This window comes from Oncorhynchus masou, chromosome 30 (assembly GCF_036934945.1).
Source record: "Oncorhynchus masou masou isolate Uvic2021 chromosome 30, UVic_Omas_1.1, whole genome shotgun sequence".
NCBI lineage: Eukaryota > Metazoa > Chordata > Actinopteri > Salmoniformes > Salmonidae > Oncorhynchus > Oncorhynchus masou.
Window position 1 is genome coordinate 28,712,221 of NC_088241.1, and position 11,168 is coordinate 28,723,388.

General features: G+C 43.1%; 1 protein-coding gene across 1 annotated transcript; it reads right to left on the bottom strand.

Annotated features, from left to right (window-relative positions):
• Positions 1-5,075: 5,075 nt before the first annotated feature.
• Positions 5,076-10,901, bottom strand: LOC135522480 (terminal nucleotidyltransferase 5A-like). The gene is made up of 2 exons (XM_064948774.1): positions 9,755-10,901; positions 5,076-9,126 (listed from the first exon to the last, which is right to left on the bottom strand). Exons 1-2 carry the CDS (start codon positions 10,178-10,180, stop codon positions 8,347-8,349), a joined length of 1,206 nt encoding a protein of 401 aa, XP_064804846.1. The 5' UTR covers positions 10,181-10,901; the 3' UTR covers positions 5,076-8,346.
• Between the last annotated feature and the right edge of the window lie 267 nt (positions 10,902-11,168).

The window sequence follows — 11,168 nt, forward strand, 5'->3', positions numbered from 1 at the left end:
TCTGTGGGTCAACCATGGCATCCAGCTCAAAGATTCTCTCCCGAAGTTTTTAAAAAACACACATTTTACTGTACTCCAAGTACAGTACTGTAGTGTACTACTGTAATGGAATGAAAGATTGTGTACTGCAGTTACTGTAACGCATTACTATATTGCACTGTATTGATATGCTGGAGAGATGGGCAATACTCTGTACCGTATAGCAATTACCTGCACATATAAGAAATCGTTGCTCCTTAACTCTGTTTGAATTCCTTTCAAAAGGCACACGGTACAGCTGCTTTGTGGAAATGCTGATGCTGTCAATTCCTTGGAAGACTACCTGGTTTTCAACTATTTCCCTCAAACGGATGGCATTTTTGGCAATCATCATATACACCAGGGCAGTCTCCTGCTCAGCTGTGAGAAGTCTCCGCCTTCCTCCAATAGATGGCCGCCTATCAGTTCTGCAAAAATGAAATTGACCATTACTGACCTATGGTCATCCATCACTGTTGTAAAAACTACACTGAGAACAAAGTGGAGATTCAGTCTATATGCACCACAACATTACATGTATCACAGTAACAACAAGGCATATTACCCGTTTTTCCTTCTGAAAGTACAGACAATGGATGCAACTGTGTAACGGCTTAGGTTGGGTTGCACGAGCTGTCCAGCTTCTCTCATAGTCCTCCCATGCATGAGCACAATGGACTAGGGTGGCACAGATTTAATCTGAGATTACTTCTCTTTGTTGTTGTTGTCCTCGTCCTCTCTATTGTCTAGCAACTCCAGCATTGGTTACAAAACTCCTTCCGTGGCCTCCAACTGCTCTTAAACGCTAGTAAAACCAAATGCATGCTTTTCAACCGATCGCTGCCTGCACCCGCATGCCCGACTAGCATCACCACCCTGGATGGTTCCGACCTTGAATATGTGGACATCTATAAGTACCTAGGTGTCTGGCTAGACTGTAAACTCTCCTTCCAGACTCATATCCAACATCTCCAATCGAAAATCAAATCAAGAGACGGCTTTCTATTCCGCAACAAAGCCTCCTTCACTTACGCCGCTAAACTTACCCTAGTAAAACTGACTATCCTACCAATCCTTGACTTTGGCGATGTCATCTACAAAATTGCTTCCAACACTCTACTCAGCAAACTGGATGCAGTTTATCACAGTGCCATCCGTTTTGTCACTAAAGCACCTTATACCACCCACCACTGCGACTTGTATGCTCTAGTCGGCTGGCCCTCGCTACATATTCGTCGCCAGACCCACTGGCTCCAGGTCAACTACAAGTCCATGCTAGGTAAAGCTCCGCCTTATCTCAGTTCACTGGTCACGATGGCAACACCCATCCGTAGCATGCGCTCCAGCAGGTGTATCTCACTGATCATCCCTAAAGCCAACACCTCATTTGGCCGCCTTTCGTTCCAGTACTCTGCTGCCTGTGACTGGAACGAATTGCAAAAATCCCTGAAGTTGGAGACTTTTATCTCCCTCACCAACTTCAAACATCTGCTATCTGAGCAGCTAACCGATCGCTGCAGCTGTACATAGTCTATTGGTAAATTGCCCACCCATTTTCACCTACCTCATCCCCATACTGTTTTTATTTACTTTTCTGCTCTTTTGCACACCAATATCTCTACCTGTACATGACCATCTGATCATTTATCACTCCAGTGTTAATCTGCAAAATTGTAATTATTCACCTACCTCCTCATACCTTTTGCACACAATGTATATAGACTCCCCTTTTTTTCTACTGTGTTATTGACTTGTTAATTGTTTACTCCATGTGTAACTCTGTGTTGTCTGTTCACACTGCTATGCTTTATCTTGGCCAGGTCACAGTTGCAAATGAGAACTTGTTCTCAACTAGCCTACCTGGTTAAATAAAGGTGAAATAAAAAATAAATAAAAATAAATTGGTTAGGATCCATGGTTCCAAAGCACATCTACATGCCTCTCGGCCCTATTTACTGATCCTGCAATTCTGATTGGTGTGTTGACAATTTTGAGGCTTAATGTTTGCACCTGGAGAAATGTGTCCACTGAGTTTAGGTTGTGATGACTTGAGTTAATTATATTGAGAGCATTTGTTTGCTGAACGAATATATAGTGCAATGAATTATTTATTTGGCCACTTTTGTGTAATGTTTTGTGGAAAGATATTTTAATATTGAAACGTGTGGAAACAGGTGAATAGTGTTATGGGAAATGTGTGTGTGTTTTTGGGAATGATGTAAGGGTATGGGTTTTTCTGCTACAGGAACCAGGTTTTGTGTTTTAGCAATCGAGAAAAAATTTAATTTGAAAAATGAATGTCAAATGATGAGATGACTTGCTTGAGTATAGATAGACTATATGAATATGTTGGAGAATGACGTTGTGTATTTCCCATATCAGAGAAATTTCCATAGACTCTAAAAACAGGAGTAGATCATGGCCTGAATATCAAGCGTCTAAGAGTAGGAGTACTGATTTAAGATTAGCTTTGCCTTTAATATGACAGCGAATTAAGATAACTAGAACAGAACTCCTATTCTGAAATGCTTGATATATTTGACCACATAGCTGTCCCCATAGACAATAAAAACAGTAGTCTGTGACCCTTCGGTGACTCTGACATCTCTCTATCTGCACGGCTGTTTTCACCATAGCTGATTAATGCTCCCTAAATGTTTTATAACTCACCAACCTGGAATTTGTTCACAAGCACCTCTCAAAGTGAGGAATCATGGCCGTGTCGTCCGTTTCACACTTTTCCGAGAGAGAAAATTGTTGCCTTGTTGAAATGACTAGACCACGTCGTAAAGCACAACATTGGCTCCCATCTCTGCATGGTGGGTCGGCCACGCCGAGTATCGATCCAACATTTCTTGGCTTATTCAATAAAAACCTTCATCTGGAAACATGAGAGGGGGGCGAGAGCAAGCCGGAGAGGGTGAGCAAGAGGGCGAGAGAGAGAGAAAATCCCATGAAGTAGCCGGCCACTTTCCTATTCCCAGGTGGAAAAGCCATTAACGAATTCGGAGGAGCTCTGCATCAGGGAATTTAAGGATAGAAGATAGATCAGTTTTTCAGTCCTCCAACAACCTCCCCCTTTCCCTCCCACAACATGTAATCAATTAACTGAAAAATGATACGAACCTCTTAACCATTGCCAATGTTTTCACTACTGCTGTCTTTTGGAGTCGCACGGCGGTGGACCTTGGATCTCCCCCAAGCATACGGTCTGCTATATATCATATTTTGTTTTGTCTATTCTCATCCCTTTCAAGCAGAGACAGGCCATTAAGTACACAGAAAATTGGCCAGTGTTAATTAAGTAGTGTTGATTTTTCAATGTAACATTTCTAGTGTTGATTCAGAAATGACATGACCTCTGTAAATAGTTAAATTAACACTCAGTGGTGGAAAAGAACCCCAGTGTTGGTGTAATAACCAGAGATGAACAACAACAAAAAACACAGCCGTCGCTGTTATATTTCCCACCATGCTCTATCGCAGTTTTTGTATTTTTTTTATTATTGTTTGTTTATGTTTTTGCATGTACATTGACTGATAAATGTATTATTCTTATGCTACTTAAATATAAATATCACACATGTTTCTAAACTCATCTAATCTGTTACTTGGACGTATTGCCCCCCGTTACTGTAATGTTGTTCTAGTTTAGATTCTTTAGGTCGTCTCAGATCTCAGTCCTCCCAACCCTGGCAGTCATTCTGAATACAGCTTGCGGGTAAATACAAATGACAAATGTTGAATATCCCCCACTCAGGCTGGATTCCAATTGGAATTACACATCACTTTGCAAGCCAGCATTGTGTGACTTGCAGGGCCAATGTGACCTGTAAAACATATGTTTCAGGCCAGTGTATAAGGGTAAAACTAGGCCCCCAAAAGAAGGCCTTATGAAGTGTGTATTGTCTTAAAGTAATTTTAATTATAACATATTCACTTATGATCTCACTTGGTGAAGGCCACAGGACTGAAAATGAATTAATGCAACAACCATGTCTCTGTCACTAAAAAATACAGTCATGGGTGGAAACTCTACAAACTCTCGAAAGGCAAGGCACACTGGGAAATTTGCAAATAAGGCTTTACACTTAACATGCTCAGACTTGCCTAGTTAAATAAAGGTTACAAAAAAATGTAATAAAAAAATAATCATGCTCAGTGTTGATTCAACACTGGAGAATTTGCTGTGTAGGCATCTCTAATGTTTTCTGGTGTTTGAAGCTGGCTGCACTGAGGAGATATTGATGAAGCTGAAGGCACATGTGATCAGATTGTCCAGCCGTTCTCGTATCTCGTCTTCTGATGGGTTTGGAAAAGTGTGTGTCTGCAAGCATAGAGCAGTCATCCATTTAAGTTTAAGTGAAAGGGATAATATCCTTATCATGGCTCCTAAATATAGCTTACTTCCTTACTCATCTTTCTCTTTCTCTCTTCCGCGGTCTTTCTTTGTGGGACAATGAGACATGTGACTCATATGACCCATACTAGAGCTAAGTTGCTTTAGAACTCTATTTCAATCCATGGAACTGGTCCATTCACTGCTACCCTGCCCTTGCCTGATCAGACAGTCAACATTTACAGTGGTGTGGATGGGAGGCACTGTGTAATTCCAAAAGAGAATTTGATGAGCAGGCAAAGATATTCACAACACAAAAGCGTTAAAGTCTCTTTTTGGGTGGACGCAAATCCCTCACACTCACCACCAGCTATTTCTGGCAGCGGTGGAGCAGTTCTCTGGCCGGTGCCCTTTGGGTCTGGTCTGCCAGGATCTGGCCAGGATTGTCCTCTGTAAGCAGGGAACCCAGCCTTATAAACACTGCTGAATCGCCAGTATCAGTTAAAAGAGATGCCCTCATGACAAAGAAGCCTGAAGTCAGTTGCCTTGATGGGCAGACCATTGAGGCCAAGCCTGGACATTGAGCGTTGGTGGTGGTTTGGGGATATAGCCTAACGCTAGACAGGAACAATCAGAGCAGACAGTTGAGTGTCATTGTCAACACAATTCAGTCACAGATTCTACAAACATCGTTACAAACAAGAAACTGAGATGAAAATGTGGGTTTCAGTTTTTTTTTTAATGATGAAAACATTCTTTATCTTCGAAAGACACATTTACAAGATCTGCAAAAAAAAAATGTAAGCTGAGAAATTATATTTTGCAACCTGATTACAGATTCCAAAGCGCTGCAACATGGTAGTGTCTGATACAGTTATAAAAATAACAATCGTAAAAAAGACATATGAGGCAGGCCTTTTCTCTCTTTTTTGTAGGTTTGATTGAAAAAGACTGCATGAATAGGAGGTGAAAAGTTGAAACAATGCATACAAGACAACGCAGTAACTCATAGTAGCCTGTGTGTTGCTTGCTAACTACATGGTAGACTGGTGTTGGCTGAGCTGTTCTGAGCCAATTTCACAGAGTGAGAAGAGATGAGAACACACACCGCCTGCACAATCCAGACAATATCATCCAAATGTACACAGTCAAAAAGAAAAAAAAATGCTTGACCAGAACGTGTGAAATAGCCAAAGAGAGATAAATGAGTCTACAGAATGATTTGAGTAGAGAGTACATTTTCCCCTGTTCTCTTGACCACCCAGGTTACAGTCACACAGTGGTCACCTAAGCCGATTCACATCCCCTATGGAGTGCCTCCGCCCTGTAGAACTCCATTAATGTCCATTCACTCTGTCCCTAAGGGAGCTGCATTACAGCTTACACATAATGGGAGTGAGGGGAGAGGAGAGCAGACAAGAGCAGGATCTCATCAGTGGAGACAAAGACAGTAGTTTCCTTAAGATGTCCTAAAGAGTTGTGACATGACCCATTTGTACACTAGTGGGAAGCCAGGAATCCCACCCACAGTGAAAACACTGTTCGTTCTTCTCTAAAGATACACACTTTAGATTTGTATAGTGCACACCGACGTTGCTATTTTTAATAACACTGTCTCTCACCCCAAGACCCACAATACTGGTGATGAATCATCAATTATTTTCATCTTTATGTCACAAAATCAATTCCTATCAGTTCCTATCAACATGTTTCAGATGTTATGTTTAGAAATGGCATTAGAGAAACTGAATTAAGCATGAGACAGTATTTCCCCATGGGCTTGGAACTTACGGCATAGCAGCTAGATCATGTAGCCACCGCCTAACCTAGCCTCAATTAACAGGTCATTTACAGTAATACCATGGCAGTGCACCAACCCAGGGAATGTTATCAAAGCTTATAAGGCATGCGTGGATATCTGTTTAGTCCCACAGAGAAGAGGCCCTGACACAGAGGTAATGATAATAAATAGTGCTCGGCTTAACAGGCTACCTCCCTAAAGTTGTGTTGTGTGTACCAGGACCCCCCTCTCTCTCCTGCCTATTCGCTCTGCTTCGGTCCTCTTAAAGATGGGAGAGAGAGAGAGGTATTACCACTGTGCATATCTGTCTGTGGTGAAAGCAAGACAAACCCCTTCACCATCTGCGCCTATCTCCCCAGCCCAGCTCCCTGCCTCTCACGCTTTCCTCTGTCCTTCACTTGCACTTCTTCACAAGTTCCCCCCCCCCCTTACAGCTCAATATCTGTCCTTCAATATAAAAACAACACATCCTCAACCTCGCTCTCCGTCGACAAAAGGCAGAACACTCATTCAACATTGGGCAAGCGGCAGATGAACATTTGGCACAACATTTTCTGGTAGGTATGCAGCCGACCCAAAGCGAGTGCACACACGACAAACACAGCCCAGCTTAGTTCAACCTCTTCGGCAGCTGCGTAATTCCCTGCTAGGGTGTCTCAGCAAGTATCGTCCCAGAAGGCAGCACAGGAACACACACACCGACTCGCTCTCTGCCTTTTCGATCCGTTCTGCATCTTTTACCTCCTGTGTTTATTTTTTTTTCGACCTATTTCTTCCGACAAAGGTTTTGTCAATCCCTCACCCTGCTGTGAACGTGCTACAAAAGGCGAGTTAAAAGATAAGCACCCCTATACAAAATACAGTCAAGTTTAAACCGTGTGAAACTGAATATACAGTAATCCATATGAAACTGAAACAGTCAACATGAACAACGACAAAACAATATTAAACCATCTCTGTACATGCACTATGGCACAAACTAATATTCCTGGGGAGTTTGTTTGTCTGAAAATGACTACGGGAGAGCAACAGAAAATAGTGCTCTAGCCTCTGTGGCTTCAACACACCTATGAGAAGGTACTGCTATTGTTAATTGGAGCTGGAATATTTAAAATATCCACAAATGTTAACGCGAGGTCATGCATCAACCTGTCAAACTACTTTGTACAAAGTACAGCAAAGCCCCATCTCTCCCCCATCGACTAATACTCTATGACTGCAAGTGGATATGTTGTTTTCTTCCAAAAGATATGACATCAACACGGACTGTACCAGGATTTCACGGTTACATTCACAAGCCACTGGGGGTGCTATTGTCTTGTGTGCCTGACGAAAATCAAACTGGATTTATTCACAAAATGATATGGCCTGCTGCTCATTATTCCTCTACCTATACTACTGATAGGCATTAGGCACTTAAAACACGTGTTCACATATACAAATATAGATGGCATTATAAGTTCTTTGTCTTCCCCACCAAACTTGGGTATTGAAAACAATAAATGAAAAATCTTTGGTTTGTAAACACATCATGTTCATATCAATCATTACTAGTTAAGGTGTAGTTTTTGTCATTCAAAGCTTGTGACGATGTCGCACCAGAAATTGAGTTTTATGGTGCTCTAGTAACCCCTGTGTTGCTGGGGCATTGCCCAGCACGCGTCAGGGCGCAAGCCACACACCCCCCAGAGAGCAAAGGGGCCTGCATCCTCCTCACAGCCATGGAGGCAGCTGGACACCACAGGACACAGATGCAGCCACACATTTATTGTCCGTCTATCGCTCATTTTAACGGCCTTTTCAGTTTGCAACAGAGTCAGTCAATCCAGGTGAGTGTCAATGAAAGTATTGCTGCTGCTTTCATTCTTGTCCATCATATTTTGCGTTGTATTGGGCAAAACCCCATCCCATACTTCCCAAGCTTGGGTTAGGTGTCGGACAGGGTGGCATTTTCACAGTAAACTGTCCTGCCATTGGTTTAAGATGGACCTCACAGGAGCTGAGACCCAACTGTTATTTTCTCCCCCCCCACCATCACTCTCTAACAGAACATGACTAAATTAAATTCAATACAGGTTGGCGAGTCATGGGGATACCTTTTTTCTCATTCAATTATCTGAAAAACACTTTACAGTGAGTCTCCCTCCCCCTCTCTCACTCCTTCCTTCCTTCCTTTCCCTGTGCTGTCTCAGTTGCAGGGTAGCCAGGAGGAGTAGGCATGCTGCTGGCAGTGAAACATGGGCTGTACCTGGGCTATGTAGTAGTTACTGAAGTTACCGTCTGCCACGTAGGCGGCAGGCTGGTAGTAGCAGGTGACGTTAGCCACGTTCGGGATGACGTTCTGCTCGGCCAGCACGCGCACCGCCAGCATGGCGATCAGCCCCAGGGTCTGCCGCCTCTCATGTCCCATCAGGCACACCGTACTCTCGTTGACCACCCCATGCAGGGTCATCAAGTAGTCGTACTTGCGGTCCTCCAGGCCCACAAAGTGGTTTTGCAGGTAGGACTCCAGCTTGCGCTGCTGCTCGCTGATATCCGAGAAGTCTATGAAGAAGCGCGAGCACATGTAACGCTGCAGGGACTTCATCTCCGTCTCGGAGTCGGCTTGGAAGCCCCTTACCAGCAGGTGACAGTACTTGAGCAGACCGCCGCCCCGAATCTCCTCTGGGTTGCGCGTGCAGATCACCTTCTGGCGTAGGTGGTCGAGGGCAGCATCAAAGTCCCCAAACACACTCTCGCCCACGATGGTGGGATGGAAGGTCTCGGCCATGGGGTTCTCAGAGCAGTCATAGAACAGCAGCAAGGAGTCCAGCTTGATCTGGAAGGAGTCCACGCTGAATTCAAACTGCCGCCTCAGAGAGTCGACAAACTTGAGCTCCACGTTCTTTCCTCGGTTGTTGGAGAGGGAGATGAGGCTCCAGCGGTCTGAATCATTGCACACCTTCACCATCTTCTGCACATAGGCTTCCTGTCAGAAACACACAGGGGAAATTCATCTTTAGCTCCAGTTGCTAGTGGATAGAAATACTGTATGTATACTTTATAAAAGGCCCTTTGCTCAGTTAAAATGAATAACTGGGAGTGGATTTTTAAAATACTGTATACATACTGTATAAATGCTTTTGCGCCACTATGATCTTAAACAAATAACTGTTATGGATATAAATACTGTAGCCTACTGATCTAAATCCAATTCAACTGATACAAGCACTAAATCAGGAGCAGTTAATCTTCTATAGCACCACATAAAGATGTATAAATGTAATTACATTGGCACGTATTTTCTTTGCAAGTTTCTGTAGCCTACAGAATGTTTCTGTAGCCTAGGGGCAAACGTTGGCTGCCCTATCTATGGAACTTATGTGGAGGAAACAGGACGTGCTTTAAATGGGCTTACTGCAATCCTCTTAACTGGATAAAAACAACATTATACTATCAGTAAACTTGTCTTATTGCACTTTGAAATAACATGCACAATGATGTGCAATAGGGCAAAGGTGAGTAAAAGCCCAATTAGCTATATGTATAAATGAAATGTATTTATAAATAGCCATTTTATTTTTTTCAATAACTGTTGACTGGAAAATGTAGCCTACCTTTAAAGTCAATGGTGATATTTTCTGCTTATTCACCCCGGCAGGTAAGAAGTCCAGGAGACAGTCCAAAACGATATCCTTCACAATCTGAAAATCACTTTCCCCTTTCATATCAGCGCAAAAGATTAGGTCAAGGTCCTTGTAGCCCAGTCCGCTATCCTCATGAAGAACGTGGCTTGCAGCAGACCCGTTTAACCGCACGTCCCGGACGTGGATATTCCTCTCCTCCATTCGACTACGCACCACCTTCACTATTTGTCGGGGTTTCATCTCCAAAGTCGGGAAGTTTCCACGGCCGTGGATGGGAATGGTCTCTGTCAGGATAGCATCAAGGCGCTGCACTTGTTCCCAGCCGAGAACGCTGATATTGCTGTTTTCAACCTCAGTTATAGGACTAGCACCAGTGCAACTATGTTCTTCAGACATTGTGGAGAAAATTAAACGGCAATTGACTATGAAGTTTCTTTAGAGACAGGTCCGTATCCAAATGTAGATTTTACGCGCAGTGACAGTAGGCTATAGAGGAGCAATGTCAACTTCCTCCACATCGGTATCTTCAGTCAGAGTGCAGTACCTCTATATTATACTGTAACATAAATAAAATCAAGGCGAAATAGGCTACTCAGTGCGCAGTAAAGAAATGACCAGCTGCTAACTCCCGTTGACTCGCGTGTCTTTTGTCGTGAGATGAGGGAGGACAGTAAATAAGATCTTCTCTCAAAGATAGTCGTCACTTCTGCCTTTTCCTTTCTTTATAGAGCGTGAAACGTTTCCTCGTCGGTTGTCACTCAGTGCATCCGAGCTGTGCGCATCGCCGTCTTGGAGCTTGTTGGTATACTAGGAGTTCTGAGTTCGGGCTGTGACTCCATCGCCAAAGGCACGCCTATGATTTTTTTTATTTGCATGAATACGCACTTGGCAAGTTCTGCAGTGATCAGCCCTCTGTGGAATCCCGTCGATTGTGACGCGCAACTTCTAAATATTTGATTCCCTTTTCGTCTCCAATAAATTCTGAAAGCCTTCCATGTCACTTGAAAAGAATGGTGGTTTAGTTTGGCTACTTTTGTTTTCCAAAGTTAACCGTTACCTATCCATTGTGCTTGGCTTGTGGGCGTCGCTTCTCCCTGAAAGGCAGGTACAGATTTAGGAATGTCACATGCTATGTACAACCCCAGTTATCAGGTATACAGAATTTAACCTAACTTCCGTTTCCCTTAAAAAACGGAAAGAGGGACATGACCGTTTAGTATATTCTCTAATGAAATGCAGGCACAGTTCATTGAAAATATAATAACCTAATGTGCCCTCATTTGAGTTTAAATCGCATTATGTTAAGTCGTAATTTATAGGAGATGTAAGGCTTTCACTATAAAGGTTATTTTGACTTGCAGGATTTTATTGACCATACAAAAAT